This window comes from Ursus arctos, unplaced genomic scaffold, assembly GCF_023065955.2.
Source record: "Ursus arctos isolate Adak ecotype North America unplaced genomic scaffold, UrsArc2.0 scaffold_25, whole genome shotgun sequence".
Lineage (NCBI taxonomy): Eukaryota > Metazoa > Chordata > Mammalia > Carnivora > Ursidae > Ursus > Ursus arctos.
The window spans coordinates 9,021,155-9,043,485 of NW_026622930.1; the positions used below are offsets into that span (position 1 = coordinate 9,021,155).

General features: G+C 55.0%; 1 protein-coding gene across 9 annotated transcripts in view; it reads left to right on the plus strand.

The window, feature by feature from the left end:
* Positions 1-22,331, plus strand: part of SYNE3 (spectrin repeat containing nuclear envelope family member 3) — a 94,042-nt gene that overhangs the window by 16,279 nt on the left and 55,432 nt on the right. For 4 of the 9 annotated variants that reach the window (XM_048219856.2, XM_048219854.2, XM_048219855.2 and 1 more), the window contains exons 2-3: positions 11,915-12,156; positions 16,766-16,923. In XM_048219856.2, the coding sequence (XP_048075813.1) occupies positions 16,780-16,923 (144 nt within the window). In that variant the 5' untranslated portion in view covers positions 11,915-12,156; positions 16,766-16,779. Of the gene's footprint in view, positions 1-11,914; positions 12,157-16,765; positions 20,392-22,331 lie in introns of those variants that run through there. The other 5 variants (XM_057318382.1, XM_044389944.3, XM_044389945.3 and 2 more) reach the window with 2 other exon arrangements.

Genomic DNA, 22,331 nt, shown 5'->3' on the forward strand with positions numbered 1-22,331 from the left:
TCGCTTAGAAGATGACATGAGCCCAACCCCACCCAAGCCTCTGCCTGCTCACTCGGGGTCCTTTGAGAGCGTGCCCTTCATCTTTCCCTGGCCTCTCTGGGTGGAATAAGAAGGCACAAGGTGGGAGAAGGTAAAGCTGGGTTTTTCTCAGCCGTCAGTTTCTGGAACCCCCAGCCCAAGGCCCCTTGCATCTGGGACTGGTGTCCCTGTCTGACCTGATGGATTTTGAGCCATACAGCCAGGAGACCCACTGGGAAGGTGTCACCAGCCCCATCAGCAGTAACCTCAAGCTATGCACCATTCGTCCCCATCTCAGCCGTGCTCGCTGCTCAGGGCTGACCTCGGCCGGGCGCCCTGTGGGTCTGAGCCACTGGGGTTCACCCCCGAGCTTGGGTGCCTCCTCAGTCAGTCGGGTGTGTGATGGGAAATCCTGTTCTGACTCAAAAAGGAACCCCCCTTCTCTTGCCTTCCTGACTCACTTCCTCATTTTGCCGACCGTTTTGCGGCCGGGCGCGGGTCCTGGGGCAGACAGGCCTGAGCTTGCTGCCGTCTCTGTGCTCCAGTAGCCATCCGGCCTGGGCGGGACAGTGGGTCCCTCTGAGCCTCAGTTTCCCCATCTGTCGAGTGGCGCACTCACTCCTGCCTTGCTGTCAGTGGGCGTGGGACGCATGGCATCTGCCCTGTGCCTGGCACACAGCGGGGGGCCTCCCATGTAGGAGCTTTTGCTGACGTTTCCCCCGGCCCACAGGGTTGGGATCCATGGTAAACTTGACACCCACCCAGGGCAATTGCAGGTCACAGATGAGCCTGGGGTGGGGACAGTAGAGCAGGCAGGACACCTGTTACACACCACACAGCGTGGGCCACGGTGCGTGGCCGGGTGCTTTGCTGGCTGAGGGCTCACGAGGACGGGCTTCAAGCTTAGGTGCTGTTGGGGGGCTGGAGGCTGCTCTCCACAGCTCATCAGATGTTTGCACGTTCAATTAGTGGTCGAGAAAAGATCTTTTGACTTGAACCCCTGCCCTCATGTTGGAAGAGCAGGTCTGTGATGTGGAGGAGGCCTTAGGGAACACGACACTTGAGGAAGCATTTCCCAGCATGTGGCCCGAGGTGCCATGGTGCAAAGAGTGTGCTCACTCGAGTTCATGTTGTTTCAGAAGTTTGGGCAGATGCTGTCTGGCCGCTTGTGGGTCTGTCACTGACCAGAGGATGCCACTCCCTCGCTCACGGACCCTCACTGGCTCCCTATTGCCTGCAGGTGAAAGTCAGTCCACCCCTTTGCATTCAGGCCCCAGAGCCTGCCTCTCTGACAACTGCTTCCTTCTGTCGCCCTTTAACAATTCCCAAGCCCCCTCTGCAGCCTGAACTCGGCCTTGGATTTTTCTGCCTCCTGGCTTTTGCTCACACTGGTCCATCCACTTGTCATGTTCTTTGCCGCTTTGCATCTTACCCAGACTCTGCTTGTCCTCCACGCCTCAGCCAGGGCGTCCCCTCCTCCGTGAACCCCTCCCTGGATCTCCCGGTAGCACAGCATCGCTCTTTCTCGAGGCTCCACGGGCTGCGGGCACGCCTCTCCACTCGGGCACCTGTCATGGCCCCATTCAGAGTTCGCGGTCATGCAGACCATGAGCTTTGTAACCTGCAGGCCGCGCCAGCCTCCGCAACGGCCTCAGCACTGGGCACGTCTGGGTATGGAAGTCGAACGGATCTTGGATTTGACTCCTTATCGCCTGTCTACTCGCTCTGGGACCCTGGGCAGGCCGTGCAGCCTCTCCATCTCAGTGGCCTCATCTATAAACTAGAACTGGACACTGAGACCTGACTCTCAAGGATAACGAAATATTTTTGTGATTAACTCAGCAAAAGCTGTCGAATCGAGTAGCTTCTCACAGGGAGGGCTTGTTCCTCCCAGGAATTTCCAGTACCAAGTGATGTGTCCTTGAGTTGCAAACCCTGGCAAGCCCGTTGGAATGCTTCCCCGGGCCTCACTCTGCTCCTCTGAGATCGTCTGGCGTCAGCCCGCCTGCCATGGCGATGCGGTCCTGGCCGGCCACACCGCCTGCTCCCGGGCCGGCGCTTTGCTCAGCCCCTCGGGCTGCCTTCAGCCCCTCTTTGGGGTGGCGGAGTTTGCTTTCTGTTTGTTCCAGTGTGGGACGTGAAAGTTTCATGCCACTCCTACAGTGTCCGTGAGCCCGGTTGGGATGGTGGCGCGGTGTCAGGCTCTCAGAAGCGGTCCGGCCCAAGCGGCCGGCTAGGCTGCAGCTCTGAGTCCAACAGACCCAGGTTCAAATCCCGGCTGTGCCTCTCGGGCAACAACAGTGACCCGTTCTGAGATTTTATTTTATTTTTGAGAGAGAGAGAGCATGAGAGAGTGAGTGGGGAGAGGGGCAGGGGGAGAGAATCTTAAGTAGGCGCCATGCTTATTGTGGAGCCCAACACGGGGCTCGACCCCACAACCCTGAGACCATGACCTGAGCCAAAATCAAGTCGGTCTCTTCACCAACTGAGCCACCCAGGTGGCCCTGAGCGGCTAAAGTCAAGTTATTTCACCTCTCTGAGACGCGGTTTCCTTATCTTTGCAGTAGGGGCTCTTCATGACAACCTTCAAAGTTAGCTTAAGGAGCAGGTGAGGTAATGCAAGCCCGGAGAGGGAGGGGCATGTGGACTGGCTCCTACTACGAGCTCAGTGGATGGAAGGTATAGGTTCACCATTTTTAAAAGGATCTCAACTAGCTTCTTAGCTCCCTATGTAGGGGCACACCACGTAAGGTGCAGGGTTTCGATCCCTGGAGGGAAAAACTTCATTCTTACCTGAGCTATGTAAAAACAGGATAAGCTGTCTGGAATAGGAAGTGAGCTACCCATCACTGGAGGTGTGCAAGGGTCCTATAGGCCTATTGATGGGTATATTTTTAAGGAAATTCAAGCAAAGATGGGTGCTTAAACTAGATCTTTTTGAATGGCCCTCTTAGTTTTTGGATTCTGATTGTTTCTTAAAAAAAACAGCTTTATTGATTGAGATATAATTCACAACATATGGTTCACCCGTTTAAAGTATATAATTTGATGCCTGTTAGTACATTCACAGAGTGGTACAAACATTACTGAGATCATTTTTAGAACACTTTATTACCCCAGGAGGAACCCCTGCACCACCCCCATCCTCTCCCCAGCCCCCGCCCTAGGCAACACTAATCTATTTTCCACGTCCATAGGTTTGCCTGGTCGACACATTTCACGTTAGTGGAATCGTGCGGTGTGTGGTCCTTTGTGATTGACTTCTTTCCTTTAGCGTCACGTTTTCAAGGGGTATTTATACTGTGGCATCATGATTGCTTCATTCCTTTTTTCTTGCTGAATAATATTCCATAGTATGCATAGAATACGTTTTAGTTACCCATTCATCAGCTGATGGGCATATTGGTCGTTTCCACTTTTTTGGCTATCGCGAACCTTTGTGTACACGTTTCTGAGAGCGGACGTGTTGTAATTTCTCTTGGGCAGATACCTAGGGATTGCTGGGTCCTCTGCGAACTATGTGCTCAGTTATTGGAGGAACTGCCAGGCTGTTTCTCAAAGTGGCTGCACCATTGTGTATTCTCACCAGCAGTGTACGAGGGTTCCACTTTTCCCACGTCTTGGACGCGCTTCGTTATTATTTATCTTTTTGATTCTAAGCATCCTACGGAGTATGAAGTGGTGTCTCGTTTTGGTTTTAATTTGCATTTCCCTGATGGCTAATGATGTGGAGCATCTTTCGATGTGCTTATCGGCTACTTGCACCTGCACATCTTCTTTGAAGAAATGTCATTCAGATCCTTTGCATATTTTATAATTGGGTTTTTGTCTTTCTGGAAGTCCCTTATCAGATAAGTAATTTGCAAAATTTCTTTCCTTCCGTGGGGTTTTTCACTTTCTTGATGGTGTCCTTTGAAGCACAAAAGTTTATAATTTTGTTAAAGTCCAGTTTATCTAATTTTCCTTTGTTGCCTCTGCTTTTGGTGTCGCATCTAAGATAACAGTGCCCAATCCTAGGCCACAAAGATTTATGCTTATGTTTCCCTCTAAGAGATTTATAGTCTGGCTTTTTACAATTTGACCTTTGAACTATTTTGAGTTCCTTTTTGTCTGTGGTGTGAGGTAGGGGTCCAAGTTCTGTCTTTTTTTTTTTTTTTTTAAAGATTCCATTCATTTATTCGACAGAGATAGAAACAGCCAGTGAGAGAGGGAACACAAGCAGGGGGAGTGGGAGAGGGAGAAGCAGGCTCATAGCGGAGGAGCCTGATGTGGGGCTCGATCCCACAACGCCGGGATCACTCCCTGAGCCGAAGGCAGATGCTTAACCACTGTGCCACCCAGGCGCCCCTCAAGTTCTGTCTTTTGCATGTGGATATCAAGTTGTCCCAACACCATTTGTTGAGAAGACTCTTCTCATTGAATTGTCTTGGCACCTTTGTTGAAAATTAACTGTCTATAAATATGATAGCTAATTGTTTCTTTATCGGTGGATCAATTTGAAGAACCGTGCATTACATAGGATGTATTTGTGCCAAGATAAGTCCTGGCCATAGCTCTGCCATTGAGTGAGATCTTGCGTGGGTCTCTTTCTTTCTGTAAGCCTCAGTCTCCCCATCTATAAAATGGCCCAGCTAGGGAAGAGGATTCTTAAGAAGTGGTCTGACTGTTACATGCTGAGACTCAGGGAGGTCTCTGCAGCATTTGTCATTGGCTCCTTGGGGTGTCCCATCATCCTGTGAGCCCAGCCCTGCAGCCTGAGATCTGGAGCCAGTCTCAAATCTGGGGGCAGCTTCAGCGACTCCCTGGCCCGGGTTGGCCCCATGAAAGCCAGCCTGCCTTTCCAAGCACGTTGATGTTGTGCTCAGTTAGTAAGCAGCGCGGCCGCCCTCCATGCCAACTCTGCTCCAGGCCTGTGTGGACAGAGCAGGTGAGACACAGCCTCCACCCTCGAGGACGACAGTCTAACGGGAAGGTAGGCACATCGACAACAGTCATGGAGCCAAGTGGCGTGTGCTGGTTGGTGCTGTATATCACGGGCTGCAGGTGCGAGGGGCAGATGGCAAAACACGGCTTTGCTGATGAGGCCATCAGCCTGGCCCAAATGCCAACACTTCCTCTAGGAAATATCTGGAACATGAGGTTGAGCTGTACAGGACATTCACGGGTCTTTCATCTACCATCTAGCTGCGGCTGTTACTTTACTGACACCTTGGGCTTCCCAACCATCCCTAATACACCCACCAGGCAGTACTGATCACTAGTCCACAGGTAAAGTGCTGTGGTCAAGGGGAAGAAGCCTCTGGAGCCACATTGTCAGCCAAACTGTCAAAGTTTCAATTCCAGCTTTGCATGCTTTGGGGAAAGTTATTAAAGATCTCTGTGCTTTGTTTCCTTACCTGTAACAGGGGGCTGGTAATAGCATCTCCTTTGTAGGGTATGGTGCACAGAGCTAGCTCTTACGAGGGTCTCCAGCTGTGACAGGTTGGAGCTGTGGGCTGGAACAATGTAGCATTTTCTCCAGCATGCTAGGCGGGCTTCACAGTGGCTTGCTCTAGCCCATGGCTCTTGCATGTTGTGACCCGGTGACAAAGTACAATTAGCCTTTCCGTCCCCAGCACAGAAAATGATCATTACCGTCCTGTGCGTTTGGATAGAGTGAGGCTTCTTGGCCACATGTAATTGCCCTACTACGAGTGATTCCGCTAGAAAAAAGTTCCGAGGTGAGTTGGATGCGCCCTTTCCCTTCGTGACAACCTTTCAGTTTAAAGCCGAGGGAAGGGAAGTCAAGTGGCGACTGTTGCTTCCACTTTACCAACATGGTGACTGGGTTTGGGAGCTGGTTGGTGGCAGTCTGCCCTGGAACCAGGGTCCCCAGTCCCATTCTGGGGCCCACGCCTGCAGGAAGGCTCTGATACTGGGTTAGCAGAGTCGCTGATGTCCACCCTCCCCCATCCCCACCTTTCTCGGATTTTTCCCGAACCCACAGCCTGTGTACGTGAAGGACTAGTACGGCCAGAGAGATGGTCCTTCTGGTTCCCTACTGCTTCCTTTCAGTAAAAAAAGAATTGAGCTGATAATTATCAAGTACGTACTAAGTGCCAGTGGGAGTAAATATTATGTTTTATAATTTCCAGATTTACCTCTCTGTTCACAAGTATTCGTAACACCTACCATGTGTTGGTGTCTGTCCCGGGTACCCTGATCAAGAAAGCGGTGATCAAGACAGTCAAGGGGCAGGCTCAGATGCAAGTTCACGTTCGAAGGAGAAAAGGCGGAGAGCTCAGTGCGGTTGGGGAAGTTGTTGACTTCATCCCGTGGCGGCCATTGAGTGAGCTGAGTTGCTGAGTTACGTGCAGGCACCCAGGTCCCTTTTGAACCCAGCCCATCTGGGAGCTCCAGGAGCACAGGATAGGGCCCCCACAGAACCCCCGTTTCAGAGCTCAGAAGGACTGTCGCACATTACATGCTTCTGGCTGTTGGTGCGAGGGTTCTGGCCTCAGAGAACCACCTGTTGAAGGAGTCAGCTGGCAGGGCCCTTGGAATTGGAGCAGATTCCCGTTGGCTGCGTGTCCCCCTGTCACTCAGCTCCTTACTCCTCTGGCCTTCAGCCCACAGGCCAGGCTGGGAGCTGAGCCACAGACAGTTTTAAAGGAGGAGGGGCTGGGAAGTGCCCTGTGAGCCTGGGAGCTTAGTAAGGACGCTCTAAGTACAAACGCAAGTCAATCAGGTGGCCGGCCTTTTGGGACTGCAGATTAAAACCACAGTAAACTATCCCTGCCCGCCAATTAGAAGAGGCCTAGATTGAAAACCTGGCCGCGGGAGGATGTGGGGGAACCAGAACCCTCACACACCGCTGATGGGAACGGGCCCCGGGTGCGGCCGCTTTGGAAAACAGTCTGGCAGTTTCTAAAAAATGTAAATATCACACCTACCATGGGAGCCAGCCTCTCCACTCCCAGGTTTTTCTGCAAGAGAAATGAAAGCAAATGTCTGCACAGTGTTCAGAGCCACTTTCTTCATAAAGGTGAAAGCTGTCCATCCGTGCGGGCTGCAGGAACACCCCGGGGTCTGCACAGACTGGGGGCTATTAGCATAGAAGGGAATGAGCCATCAATACGGGCATCAGCATGGAGATATCTCAAAGTAGTTGTAGCGAGTGAAAGAAGCCAGGCCAAAAATAAATAAATACATACATAGCGCATCATTTGATTTAGGTGAAATCCTCCAGAAAAATGCCAAGTCATCTCCAGTGACAGCGTGCAGACAGCGTGCACATCAGCGGTTGCCTGGGACAGGCTGTGGGCAGAAGGGAGGGATCGGAAATGGGATCAGGAACCCAGGGGGGTGATGGATGTGTTCTTTATCTTTGATTGGGGTGATGGTTTTAGGGGTACGCCTATAGGTTATGTCAAAACCTACAAATTTGGGGCGCCTGGGTGGCTCAGTCGTTGTCTACCTTCGGCTCAGGGCATGATCCCAGGGTCCTGGGACTGAGTCCCACATTGGGCTCCCTGCTCCGCTGGGAGCCTGCTTCTTCCTCTCCGACTCCCCCTGCTTGTGTTCCCTCTCTCGCTGTCTCTCTCTCTCTCTGTCAAATAAATAAAATCTTAAAAAAAAACAACCCTACAAATTGTACCATTTAACGATGCATTTATTCATCAGTTATACTCCCAGGAAAGCTGTTAACAGTGAAGACAACCCCAGCTCCAGTCAGTTCATCAGTAAGATGAGTCTGACCCTCCCTCCTTCAGGGAACTCCTCAACACGTATGAGCAGTAAAACAGGAACAGCGTGGTCCAGCTGCGGGGTCCCAGCCTGGGTCCGTGGCTTACTAACCGCCCCTACCGTGCCTCCCAGAGCCCCAGTTTTTTTCCGTGAGATGGAACCAGTGATTCTAACTCCCTCCTAGCTTGGGAGGAGAACATGGGGAAATCCACAGAAAGTGCTTAGTAAACCTGTACTAAACGGCAGGGTGCACAGGGTCCATGGGCACCCGAGGACGGGAGGGGTCGTTGTGCGGGGAAGGAGGAAGCTGGGAAGGCCTCTACCTCTCTGTGGCTGTAAGTGGATCTTGGGAAGGAGAACAGGGAAGAGTCTGTGGGAAGGAGGTGTGGAGGGGTGTGGAAGGGAGGGACTTCCCAGGCAGAGCTAAGCTGGAGGAGGGGGCAGCACCCAGATTTGAAGCTTCTGGAAGCCTCGACGGTGTGGTACAGCAATGTGGGACTAGGGTTAGGTGGGAGCTCCATCCTTGGGGGTCACCAGGAGCACTGGCTTCAGCCGCCGGTCCAGGGTTTCTCAAATTGGGACCTGAGGAAGAATTTTCTGGAGACCACAAGTTGTATGAGAAGTCTTACAAATTTTGTCTAATAAAAACAAATTAAAGGTTGAAAACTGTACATGTGGGGCCATGCTTTCAAATTGAAAGACGAAATTTTCACCTGGCAGAAAGCTCTCATTTCTGAAGTCTGTGTTGCTAAGAGTGGGTTCTGAGAATATGTTATATGCAGCTATGATTTTTCCTTCAAAGAGGTTTGCCGTCACCTTATTCCGTCAGGTGGCTGCAGGAGGCGTGGGGCAAGGTGTGCGTCCTTGATGTGGCCTATCCTCCTTCCAAGGGCTAGGGTGTTGTCAGTCCAGACAGTGCAGGGAGGGGCGCTGGTTCCGGGGGAGGTGCTGCGGAAGGTCAGACCAGAAGGCCAGGCAGGTCTGGTGGGCTCGGGGATGACTGTGGGAATTGCTTCTCTCTGGGGAAGATTCTTCCCCAGAGAGAAGGCATGAGGTGCTGGGACCTGATATGCGCCTTGGCTTCGCAGGGCCAGTAAGGGTCTTGGAGGAGGGGCACGGGGACATCTGTCACTGCCAGGCTGTCACAGATCACTTGGGAAGGGAGGTCAGGGCAGGTGCAGGGACAAAGGGCTGACACCCCATCCTGGCTTCCATCCCATCCAGCCAGATCTTCTCAGGCAGGGGCTTTGGAGGCTGGGGCAGCACCTGGGGCTGGTCTTGCCACAGGCCAGATGGAGCACTGTCCTCCCGGCCCAGAGCTTTGGGAGATGTCATCCACGGGAGTGCGAGTCCTTGGGAGTCCTTGGGAGTGTGAGTGGTGTTTTTACTGCCGGAGCATGGGATTGAGTCACGGCCCGCGGTGTGAAAAACCAACACCCACCTAACGCCCTCTTCTGAATCAGAAGCCAGTAGGATGGCGTTGACCAGCCAGAGCGACCTCGTGCCTGTGGTCTGAGGCTCTGTGTCCCGGCCAGGTCGGATCGGTACTCTGACGCCCTGCCCAGCGCTCTCTGACCTGCATCTGACGGCCAGTGCCTGCCTCCTTGTCTTCTGACCGCCCTGCCCACGCTGTCAGCAGCTGGCCGTGACCCTGGGGCCAGGGTGCCTGTCAGGAACCCCCCCTCAAGATCCCTACAAGGAGCCCTCCTCTTCGAGGCCTCTGATTGGCTGCCCTCCCAGCAGCCGGAGCCCTGTGGAGCCCACCTTGGAGCCACCTGCCCTGTCCCAGGGATGCATTCTGCCCACACCCCCCCCCTTTCTCTCTTAGTTGCCCTGTGCATTCTCTCCCCTCCCAGATATTTGTGTTTGACCTTTGACCATGCTTGCCAAGGTTAGTGTTCCCTGGGTAGAAATCTTGGCATCCTCCGCACTGTGCCTGGTGATGGAGAGCTTGGCTTTAGTCGGTTGAGAGGACTCGGAAATGCTGTGGCAGGAGCTGGGCCAGAGAGCAGTGTTCCCTGCCAGCTACCATTTATCTGTGATGGAGGGCTCTTTGAAAATCGCTCTCAGAGCCCTTGTTGTGAAAGCCATCGCCGGCCTGTCCCCTTTGTGGCTGGAATTGTAAAGTGGACCCCACGACCCTGGTACGACGTGGGGTTTCCGGTGTCAGCATTTACGAGGCGACGGGCAGAGGGTGGGTTGTGGCAGCCTGTCGTCTGTGTGGCTTTCGGGCCGTCCCTTAGCCCCTCTGAGCCTGTGCTTCCCTCTGAGGTGGGATCAAGCCTAGCGATTGTTCCCAGCTCTGGATTCAGCCCCCTTTGAGGCCGTTAAAAGATGAAATAAGATGGTGTGAGACTTCTGTCCATGTTCTTCACGCTTTGCTGTCGGAATCACCTTCTGCACACGCCAGGCAGGAGAGAACCCCGCCCCCCCCAGGAACATCCTGGTGCTCTGAACAACACTCTGAACGGTGGCCTGGCCACATCATTGTCGGCTGTACATAAACAAAAGAGTGCATTCCCACAATCCACTTGGAATAAGCTTTGGGATTAAAACCAGCTGCCTGCTCAGTTCCTGAAATTCCATCTGTGTCCATGGGAGCAGCGGGAATGAGTAAGGATTGAAACTGTGGCAGGGCAGGAGTGAGTCACGGGGAAGCCGAGCGAGTCACGGAAGGGGCGCGTACCCCATTCCCGGGGCTCCGGGTCAGCAGTGTGGCCGGGGCCCCTGGCCAGGCTGGCGGAGCCGGCACAGCGGGCTGTCACTGCCTATAGGGCCAGCCACGGGGGGCCAGGGGTTACTCAGGTCTGCGTGCTGAAGCCTTCTGGGTTCCAGAATGAATGAATGTCAGTGGCTAGGCACTGCATGCCTGAGGCTGTCTGGCAGCAGGGGCCAGATCTCTGAGCAGAGGCCCAGGTTTCCCCTGGAGTGACCTTCTTGGAACTTGAATGTTCATCAGAGATGATCCACAGAGGGCTGGTCGCCCCACGCTCCCCACACCGCGTGGGCAGCCCTCAGTGGGGTTTCAGGGGACACAGGCAAGGGCGTGGAAGCCACATGGAACCATGGCGTTAAGGCTTTGGACGCAGGCCGTCCTGAGTTCAAGTCCTGCGCCGTCTACTTAACATCCCGCTGACTTTGGGCAATGTTCTTAGTATCACTGATCCTCAATTTTCTCAGCAATAACTGAGGGGTAATAACAAGGCTCTCACTGGGGCTTTGTAGGACAAATGAGTTAATAGCCATAAGCCCTTCATCCTGGAGTCAGGCACACACAGAATACCAGATACTTGTTGCCAATTACGATTATTATCCTTAATCCTGCATCCACCACTCTGGCGGGCTTATCTGCCTTTCTGAGTCTCTTTCCATCTCTGTAAATTGGAACTAATGATGCCAGCCACATAACAGCCACTCTGTGAACCTGACTTTGCCCCTCTCTGTGCTCGGGAGGGCTTGGGTGTCACGTTGTACCGCGTTCCCTAATGGAATTTGGTTAGGTCCTGAGCGGGGTGCCTGCGGCGTCCGGATCAGCAAATGGCAAGCTGTGCTCTAGAGTTTGCAAACTCCCAGAGAGCGCGTTGGAGGGACTGAGGCAGGGGATGGCCCAGCCTGGTCCTTACGGTGTCGGGTGGCACCACAGAGCCAAGTGGGGGCCTCCACCCGACGCCTCAGCTCTGCAGGTCCCAGCAAGGGGAAGGAGGGGTCTGTGCCCACTGACGCTTCAGGAGACAGGGTTGTGAGCCCCATGGGCTGTCGGGATCAGGCAGTTTTATTGGTGCAGTACCCAGCTCTTGCTGCTCAGTGGCTCCCAGCTCTTCGTCCCTCTAGTTTAGTGGTGAAGGTGGCCAATCTCCGGCTCCCTTTTGTCTCCTGGCAGCTTCTCAGCTCCTGCACCCCTGCGTCGGCAGGCCCCTGAGGTTTGCAACTGGACTGAGTGGATTGGCCCACCTGGTTGGATCTGTCCAGTTCGGGGTCACTGCCTGCCCTAGGGCGCTTCTGTCAGATGCCCCAGGGGGCAGGGAGTTGCACTTGGTTTTGGAGGCAGTGTGGTCCGGGAGACGAGCACAGACTATGGAATCTGACAGAAGGAGGTGCAAATCTCAGTGCTGAAGCCGTGGGTCTGTGTCCAAGCCCTTCCTCTAGCCTCTGTTCTTTTTTTTCCCCAAAGATTTTATTTGTTTGTCAGAGAGAGAGAGCACAAGCAGGGGGAGCGGCAGGCAGAGGGAGAAGCAGGCCCCCCGCTGAGCAGGGAGCCCCATGCGAGACTCGATCCCAGGACTCTGGAATCACGACCTGAGCGGAAGGCAGACGCTTCACCGACTGAGCCACCCAGACGTCCTAGTCTCAGGGTTCTTATCTGCGAGTGGAGAAGGTGGCGGCAGCCCTGGCCCCTGAGCACCTGCTTTCCTGGTGAGTCCCCACGACATTCTAGAGGAAGGTGCTGGTGGAGAGGAGGAGCCTGGGCTGAGCTCTCCCTGCCGGGCAGCCGAGGCACACAGCGTGAGGGGAAGCCTGGCTTCTGCCTCTGCCACCCCCTGTGTCACCTCCCTCTCAGGTCGGGGATGCCCTGGGGACTCAAGGCCAGTGCCCGGCGTGGCGTAGGCCCTTTGTCATGATAGCCGTGTTCGTGCCCTTCTCTTCCCTTTGGGCCACATCCAGTTTCCAGCATCCTCTGCCCACAGCACACTTACTGACCACGTTTTGGGCCCCTACTTTGCTCTGAGCCTTCCCCATCAGGCTCTAGTTAAGCTCCCCCCTTTTGATCCCACGAATCTTGCCAGTGTCCTAACGTGTTGGTCTCCCCGACTTAGGGCTTTTGACCCAGGTTCCATCTGAGCACGTGATCTGTCCTAACGCGGCTTTATTCCTGTGCCCTGGCCCAGCTTGGCTGTCGTCAAGGCCAACATGTCAGTTCTCTTCTGGCCGTTGTTTGTGGTAACCACAGTAACGCTGGAGACCGGGGCAGTTTGCGCTCTGTCTCGCCTGCGGCACAACCGCACCCTGCTCACCCCCCAGCCTTCCCTCACGGTTCCTCCTGCAGCTGCCCCTCTCCGCCCTGACCCCCCAGCCTCCGCCCACCCCCTAGGAGGGCTTCCCTTCTCTCCCCTCCCTGGCCAGCATCACCTGCCGGAAGCTCAGAAATAGTCATGCCGCCCGCCCCCTCCCCCCAAACCCTTGCTGGCTGTTGTCGCCAGAGGCCAGCCCAGCCTCCGGGAGGTGGCTCCAGGGGCTCTGATCTGGCCCTTGCACCCCACCCCCTACCCTCCACTCCTGCCCCCAGCCTCCTTCCTCTAGTTGCCTCCTCCCTGTTCCCGTGCTCCAGCCTCACCGTCAGCCCCCCTGCCCCCCCCCAACAAGAACCTTCCCCACAGCCCTCAGTGAGCAGCAGCACCTCCCACCCAGCCCGCCTGCTCCAGGCCCGGTGACAAGCCCTCCTTTGTGGCCCTCTGGTCCCCGGCTCTCAAAGCTCACGTGGGTCTGTCCCCACCCCCTCTCCACTCCGGGGCTTCACCTCTGCCCCTGGCTTCCATAAAGGGAACCTTCCCAGTCTTACAGCAGTGGTGGATGGCCTTTTCCTGAGCTGCCCATGTGACGTTTAACTGAAAACTTTCAACCTCGCGTCCTCACAAAGCAGGCTCTGCTTCCTGCCGGCTGTGAGAAGGCGTAGAGCCGGAATCCCCCCCAAGGTCTGGGTGCTGAGAGGGAGCTGCAGGGGCATTTAGGGGCCAAACCTTGGATGGGAAACTGTGGTCTTACTGAGGCTGACCTAGGGGACGGCCGTTCCCGCACTCCGTGCCGGAGACAGAACCAATGCAAAGCCCTCTCGCCGTGACCAGTGCTGGTGACTTTGTCACCTGTGTTTTTGGGCTGCATTGCACTCGTAGGTATCTCGAAATGTCCTTCCTGCCCATCACTACTTCAAAATTAAGGTAGCTCTTGTGATTTAATGTGTTCTTTAAAAAGTGTGTGCGTGCATTCGTAGCTCATTAATTTAGTCTTTTGATAACTATGGTTTTTGTAAAGATGCTATTTATTTATTTATTTATTTATTTATTTATTTATCTATTTATTCATTTAGAGAGCAAGCACAGGGGAGGGGCAGAGGGAGGGAGAGAATCTCAAGCAGGCTCCCTTCTGAGCGCAGAGACCCACACGGGGCTCAATCTCACGACCCTGGCATCACGACCGGAGCCGAATCTAAGAGTCCCAAGAGTCGAACGCTCAACGGACTGAACCACCCAGGCGCCCCGATAACTGTGTTTTCATACGATTGGTTTCCTTTGTAATGCTTTGCATTTTATTGTGGGCCTTTCAAGCCTTTATTCAGAGAAAGTCCACAGAAGTTAAGAGCTGTCCCGCTTCCCTCCAGACCCCCACCCTGGCCTGCAGCTCCTGCGTCTGCGGCCTACACGCGGGTTCAGCGTGCAGCTTTTCTCCTGTGAGCTCCTTTTTTTATTTTTAACTTTGTATTTATTTGAGAGAGAGCAAGCGAGCAGAAGCAGGGGGGAGAGGGAGAAGCAGGCTCCCTGCGGAGCAGGGAGCCCTCCATGGCACTCGATCCCAGGACCCTGGGATCATGACCTGAGCAGAAGGCAGACTCTTGACTGACTGAGACCCCCCCCCCCCAGGCGTCCCTCTCCCATGAGCTTCTTGAGACAGGCCTAGCGGGAGCCTGTGCTTCATTCCTCTGCGTGTCACTGACCGGGAACGGAATGGTTGGCAGAAAGGGCCAAGGCGCCCTGGTCTCCTGAACTCTGCCTGCGGGCTCGCCGAGTCCAGCTTAGGGAGGTCCCTCAGCTGAGGCCGGTCCGTGGGTTCGAGGCCCACCTGAGCCCAGCCCCACCCTGCTGGACCCCAAGTGTCCCATTGAATGTACCTCGGTGGTCTCCAAACCATCCTGCTGAACAGGCCCTGGGCCTTTGCAGCCAGAAGGGCTCTCCCAGGCTTCTCAGCCTTTGAACGATTAAGACAGTGCTTCCCCTGCCGTCCTGCCTTCAGAAACTCCGGGAGACTCCTTTCTGCCCCTCCCGCGCCTGGCTTTGAAAAGTTACGTAAAAGCCAAGCTTTTGGAAGCCAATCAAATCCCACACTAGGCAGGAGATTAAAGACACAATGAACCAATTTAAACGCCCGCCCGCACATTCTGATGTGCTTTACAAACGAAGCATTTAAAGACAGGGAGTGGCTTCAGGGAACATATTAAATTGTTAGAAGAAAAATCAAAACAGCTCTGAAAGGAAAACAACAGGATGGGACAGTTGAGCTCTGAACGGAGGCCCAGGTCCCCCTTGCGGACAGCATCCTGCAGTGGGGAAGGCCGGTCTCAAGCAATCTGGGGGCAGAGCCCACCCCGTGTTGGCCCTGGTGGGCGGGGGTGGGTGGATCCTTGGTTCCTCAGTCAACGCTTGTTAGGCCATCAGCTGACGATCAAGAAGAAGAAAGGGCCAGCACACAGTTCAGCTATGTGAAGAAACTATTGTTTTCTTTGTTTAATTTTTATTTTTAAAGTGATGGTTGCTCTTTCTAGAAAATTCCCAAATGCCTGTGGAAAAATAAGGGAACAAAAGCTTCCAACTGTGTGTTTCCACCCTCCACAGGCAAATCGTCTTTAACCAAGTGGCCTCCAAGGCTACTGTGCCAGGAAAGGAGAGGCCTGAGGTCACGTGGGTGTGGCTCTGGCCACTTTGGGCCACACCCCCTCCAGTTCAGTCACGTGGACATGTCCTGGCAAGACTGCCCAGCCTTTCCCTCTGAGTGTAGTTTTTTGTGGTTTTGTTTGCTTTTTTATTGTAGAGTTATAACTACTAAATATACAATTTTGCCTAATTTTTTTGGTATTCTTATGTCATAAGAATTCTCCATCATCCGTTCATTTTAAGCGTACTTTCTATGGGCTGCATAATACCCGGAAATGCAGTGTACCCTACTTTCCTTAACTAATCCCCCACTACTGGGCATTTGGGTTGTTTCTAGTTTTGCTTTGTTTGCCATTTTTACCAATGCTATATTCGGTTTTTGGTGCACTGAACTTTATACCAATTCTGGGCTGTTTCCACGTTGGCGGAGGGCTGACTGTGCAAGGCGTTGTGGGAGGTCGAGGATAAGCTACGCATAATCCTTTCACCTAAAATGCAGATATAAATAACTTTAATCCAAAGTCGGTTATCATTGCCATAAGCAGACGACTAGAACTGGGATACAGAATAGTTTTGCCAGGGCGTAATGGCATTCTAAGAAAGGTATGGGTGAAAATCTGAGCCGTTGTGTCTGCAGCTGAAAGGTAAGGGCGAGGGAGTGGAGGCAGCGTAGCGGAGGGCTGGTTTGGCTGGGGGATCCATGCCGGGAGGTGGGCTTCGCCTGTGGCATCAGAGCAGGTGGGCAAGGTCAGTTGATTGTCCGTGGCTGCCACGAGCTAGGTGGTCCGTGGCTTGGTGGAAAAACACCAGTGATGGTCCGCTGTGGACCCAAGTTGGTGGCGAGCTGGCAACAAGACACCTGGCTAACCTGGCCGTCCCCAGCCCTGAGATCTTAATGTTCAGGGGAGGTTCTGGAACTGGCCTCAGCTTGGCCGATGCCAAAAATTATTTTTTAGGTTGAGACTTCTTGATCCATTCATATCATGATTCATACACTGTCATGGACATCTCAGATTGTGTGTGTTTTGGGAATCTCTTTTGGAGGGGCTTCCACCCACAGAGTCAGAAGAGGGTTGGCCTTGAGTCCCCAGGTAGGGTGGGCGGGAAGCAGGGACGCTGAGAGGCCAGAGAGAATCTTTGCCAGCCCAGCGCTCTGGGCCGCTCTGCCTGCTTGGCCACAGGAGAGGCCTGTTTTCCTCCCTGGTCCTTTGGCCTTTTGACAAACACAATCTCCCTCCCCCTGCCCCAGCTGTGCAGCCAAGTGGGAGCACCAGGAGGGGTGCTGGTGGGGTTGGGTCTGTCCCCAGCGTCGGTCCCCCCACCCACCCATGCCGCCCTACGTTCTCACCTGCCGGCCTGATCTCATGGGGTCCTGTCTTCAGCCCCTGCAGGTGCCATGACTCAGCCGCCCCAGGACGGCTTCGACAGGAGTGTGGAGGACGCCCGGGAGTGGATGAAGGCCGTGCAGGAGCGACTGCAGGTCAACGACAACACCCAGGGGCCCCGGGCGGCCCTGGAGGCCAGGCTGCGGGAGACTGAGGTATGCAGAGGCCGTGGCTTCCGTAACCCCGTGGCCTCGGCCGTGTCCCTCCCCTTCAGGCCTCAGGTTTCCAGGCTTTCAAACTTTGATGTGTTTGACTCTCCTGGGGATTTGGGTTCGAGTGCAGATTCTGCTCCAGGAGGTCAGGGTGGGCACTGACCACAGTATGGCTAACATGCTCCGGGTGACGTGCTGCTGCTGGTCCTGCGGCCACACTTTCTCAGTGGCCTTCTGGCTCTTCTGTGCTGGCAGAGGCACCATGCAGCCAGGTGGGTCCCCAGCCAGCCCAGGTGGGTCAGGCCTGGCGTCCTGTCGCTTCCCTGCGTCCCTGAGCCTAACGTCCCTGCCAGGTCTGGGTGGGTCCAGATCAGCCTTCAGGAGGGTGGGGAGGGAGTTCTGCCCAGTGAGGAGTGACCCCTCAGCTTCTCCAGGGCCAGGGTCTGGCCTTGCTCCCCACAGGGCAGGGCTCAGGGCGTGTGGTGCTGTGTCGACCAGAAGTGCTCGTGCCCAGGGCCTGGCCTGGCATTGTGGTGCCCCATTCCAAGGGCATCTGCTCCAGGCCAGGGGCCGAAGGGGAAGAACACTGGCATGAATCAGAGACCTGGGTTATAGTCTCCATGCTGATGCTAAAGTACTGTGTGACCTTGGTCAAGTCCCTACCCCTCTCTGGGCCTCAGTTTCCCACCTGCGAGCAAAGCCATGACTTACACATCTCTCGGGTTACATCCATTGGGATATTCCTGGAATTTGAATCTTCTGAGTCCTGGTCAGAAGAGCTTTCTGCTTCCCTACAGTGTCATGTGCTCTTCTGATGACCAGAGACAGGTATTCACAATAAAACCGTGCCTGGCGGGCAGAGAGCAATGCGTTCTGGTTTCTCGGACATTCTGTTTAATGGAACAGCTCACTGATTTGAGTGAGGACAGGCTATGGCGTCTGGACATCTTGGGCTCAGATCCCAGCTCTGCTTCTGGCTGGCTGTGGGTGTCCCTGCAAGTCATTTGACCCTGTTGGGCCTCTGTTTATGTCCCTTCTAGAAAGGGATGGTGCTAATTATCTCAGAATAGTGCTTCTCACGCCTGCACTGGCCTCACTCTTGTGGACGGGAGACCTGCCACTTTGAGTCACGTTTTTCACTAGCCTCCCCTGTGTCGGGGAACCCAGGGCTCTTGGAGAACTGCGAGGAGGTCACATCCCCCAGCCTGGGAGATCGAGAGAGGCCTGTGGGGACAAGTGACTTTACTCTCGAAGCTCAAATATAGATGAGGTAGTCAGATTGGAGGATGCAGGGGTGAGGGTGGGGAGGTGGGGGCTCCAGGCTGAGGGAACAGTGTAGGAAAGGCCTGGAGGCGGGCAGAGCCCGAAGCACCTGCTTGGAACCCCAACAAGGCGAGTGTTGGGGCAGCACCGAGCATCAGGCAGAAGCAGGGGGCAGGGCCGGAGGGATGGTTAGGGGTCAGAGGGTGACAGCCCAGAACACCAAGCAGGGAGATGGGATGTCTGTTCTGCAACGGGGGATGGTGGATTGGGAATTTGGATTGTCAGGGATTGAAGGACTCTCCCATTGGAGAGGAGTTGGCAGCCCAAAGCCCCTTCCCATGTCAGACTTGGCCTTTCTCATCAGCAGAGTGATTATTGTCACCAGGAGGCATTTATGCAACGATTAGTCCTCCCAGATCACTGAGAGAGGGGAGCTGGCATTCATTCGACGACTGTTCTGTGCTTGGGGCTGCACTATCTGCTTTCATGTTTAATTTTACAAAAGCCCTGTGAATGTGGTTTTACTGTCCCTAGTTTTCAATAACAAAATGTGATTCCTAGACACAGGGATGAGCCAGAACTCAAGAAATTGATCTCATCAGGGCTTGAATCCAGGGCTGAGTCCAGAGTGTCACTGGCCATCCCCAGTGGGGGGCCTGGGGCAGTGGAGGCAGGTGAGGTCCACCTTACAGGGCTCACGACATAAAGAGGGACAGGTATGCACATAATCCACGCCATACAAGAGTGTCCTGATGTTATTGATGTTCCTCTCCTCTTCTAAAACCTTCCATGGCTCCCCATTGCCCACCGAAGAAAAACCGAACTTCACCTGGTGTCCAAGGATGCCGCTCCCTACACGACCCTGTTTTGTGGCCCCAGCTGCTCCAGCCATCCCACCTAGCAGGCAACATCCTTTCCTGTTGGCAGACAGCCTAGATGTCCTCTCAGCAGGCCTCTGGCCTGTGCTCTTGCCTCTACTTGGAATGCCCTTTATTTAGTGTGGGTGTGGGTGTGCTTGTGAAATGAAGCATCAGCCCCCCCCCACGCCCTGGCCGCAGCCCCAGCTCTTGATGCTCTCCATCCTGTAACACCGCAGCCCTGCCTACGTACTCGCTGTCTCAGGGTACTAATCCCTTTGGACCTCGCACCCTTACACTGGCAGGTCTTTACCCTCTGGTGGTGTGAGTCAGACGTGAGCCACGGCGAGGCTGGTCCTTAGGAAGAGCCCTTGCCCAGGCCATGGTGCCCAGGCCCTGGAAGCTGGAGGGAGCACATCCACCAGCGAAGCCTCCGGAGACTCGACTTGGAGCCTAGGTGGAGGGGTCATGTCCTGGGTGCTCCAGCACTTTCTCTCCCACGGGGCTCAGGCGTGCTATTTTCTGGGCTTTGACATTTCAAAACCAGTTTCGCAATAAGAAAGAAAACATTTTGCTCCTGCCATCTGGTGAAGGGAGCAGTTAAGGACTTCTCCTCCTCCCCAGTCCATGGGACCTCTCCCCGGGGTCTCGGGGTCTCCCCGCCACCAGCTCAGTGGTATGCATTCCTGGCATTGTTTGCTAGAGCGGCCAGGGTGTGCGTTCCAACCCAGCTCTGACGCCCCATAGCTCTGCGGCCCCCTCCAGAGCGCGGGAAGAGCCCTCTCTCCCTCGTGCAGCTCCAGGACCCTCACGGTGGTGGGAGTCTTCGGGAAAGGGAGATGGAGAGAGTACTGCTCCTGGGAAATAGGGCTCTGGCAGGCTGGGGTTCGAATCCCCGCCGTGGCCATGGCGCCTCGGGAGAGTTTCTGGAGCTCCTGGAAGTCAGCTTGTTGGGGTAGAGGTGAGTGTGATGGTTGCCGCCCGGCAGGACGGAGGGAACGTGGAGGCGAATGACTTCCTGGGGCCCTTGGCCAAGCGCAGGCCCAGTGGGTGGGGCGGTTTCTCGTGGTTTCGATGCAGGGGTAGGTGCAGGCCGATCTCCCCGCCCATGCCCGAGCCTCCAGGAGCTGGTCCCCCAGGTCCTGGCATCTCGTCTCTTTGCCATCCGGTTCCCAGCCACCGTGGCCCTGCACTCGGGACCTCGCCTCCACCAGACTGCTTCCTGGCTGGCTTCCTGGCCCCTCCGTGGTCAGAGACAGGCTACATCTCCTAGGACTTGGCTTCCAAGTGCTGGACACGCTGTGCCCGAACACGTCGCGCTCCCGTAGCTCTGCTCAAGCCCCAAGCGCAGGTGCGTGCACGCCGCTAAGAGTGGGTGCCCATGCCACCTGCTCACAAAGCCTCCGTGGGTTTCCCCACATCCCTCCTTGGAGCTCGGTCGTTACTTTGTGGTGTCTGGCTTGTTTACAGTCCTCTGTGCTCTTGGCTGCAGACCCCACCACTGCCTGCAATCACCGGGCCTTATCTGTTCATCCTGGACCCCAAGACCTGGCACAGTACCCAGCAGAGTACTGAGAATAGTACCCAGTAGAGTACCTAGCATTGTACCCAGCATAGCACCCAGCACAATACCCAGCACAGTGCTCAACCCAGTACCCTGCATAGTACTAAGCATAGTACCCAGCACAATGCCCAACTCAGTACCAAGCATAGTACTCAACAGTGCCCAGCACATGCCCAGCATAATACACAGCACAGAGCTGAATACAGGGCCCAGCATAGTACCCTGCACAGTACTGCACATAGTGCCCAGCATAGTACTGAGCATAATACCCAGCATAATACCCAGCTCAGTACCCAGCCAGTACTGCACGTAGTGCCCAGCATAGTACTGAGTATAGTGCCCAGCACAGATCCTGCCTAGTGTGGGCTGCGTTGGGGAAAGCCCTGACTAACCCCGTTCCTCCAGCTTTCCTGATCTAGTTGTTGTTCTATCCCCTGAGGTTTTCCCTCCATCCAACCCCCACCTGACTGTGGCCCTCACTGGCTCCTTCCCAGCAGGATCATTCTGTGGCTGCAGTTTAAGTACCCCTTCCCAGCTGGTTAGTCCCTCCTGCCAAGCACTCCTGGATCTTGGCCTCGATCAGCTGTAAAAGAACCTCCCACCAGCCGGAGAGAATAATCACGACAGCAGCGAAGAAAGGTGGAATTTTCTTCTTAAAAGCTTAGGCCCAGCCTCCTGGCCCCAGGCCGACAGCGAATATCCCATTGGTTGATATTTTGGGGGCAGAGGTTTCTGCTTTGGGCCAGGAGGGGCTTGGTGTTCGGTCTGCCTTTGGGCCTGGCCAGCTCTCCTCTCTTTGGCAGGGAAGCCGCAGACTCACTGCCCTGCAAAGGGCACGGGATCGAGGGGTCTGCCACATCCCCTCCACCAGCCTGCACCTCCCTGAGCAGGGGAGGCGGGAGAGCAAAGGGTCAGAGGCCTAGAGGAGGTCACATAGTCAGGACACTAGGCTGTGGGAAAGGGGCCGTTGTCCTCATGGGGACTTTCCAGGCCGGGCTGGCTCTCTCTCACTGGGGGTGACGGACAGACTGAGCTCAGCGTCTTCCCCCACAGCCGTTGGCTCCCTGGGTTTATGGAGCTGGATTCTGCCGGAGCCTCGTTTGGGCAGCAGGTATGAGGAGGCCGCCCCACCCGCTGCAGAGAACTGTCCCGCAAAGCTCCTGGTTTCTGTGGGTTCCCAGCACCCTTGTCTGTGAAAGTGCAGTTACCATGGCACCCCTCTTGCGAGCTTGTGGCGGGGGGCGGGGGGGCGTTCCCTCTACTCCTCAACGCCGGGCGTCAGAAATCTCAGGTCCTTCATCAAATTAAATGTTATGGGTTGGGAAGAAATTCATCCCAAGCCTCACTGTGGGACCCTTGCTCCTGAGTGGTGTGAAATGTTCCATGCAGGGGGTGGGTAATCTCGCTCAGCCCAGAACATTCCGCAGGGGCCCTCGGATCTTTCGTCCATGCTAATCCCTAGAGTATCTTTGTCTTCCACATGCTACCTGCAACTGAGCAGGGCCTGGCATCTCTGTTGGGTTCTAGCTGCAGCCGTGACCCTTGGGGTCCTGCTGTATCCCACTGCTTGGCTGGGCCCAAAAGGAAACAAAACCTCTTTCCCCCTCTTGGGGTAGCTCCCTGCTCCCTGCTCTCCCGGTACCACCCACCCCCATGCTCATAGACCACAGAGACAGCCTGTGGAAGGAGCGTGTTTAATGTCACTCTTTGATAATACAGGTAGGAGG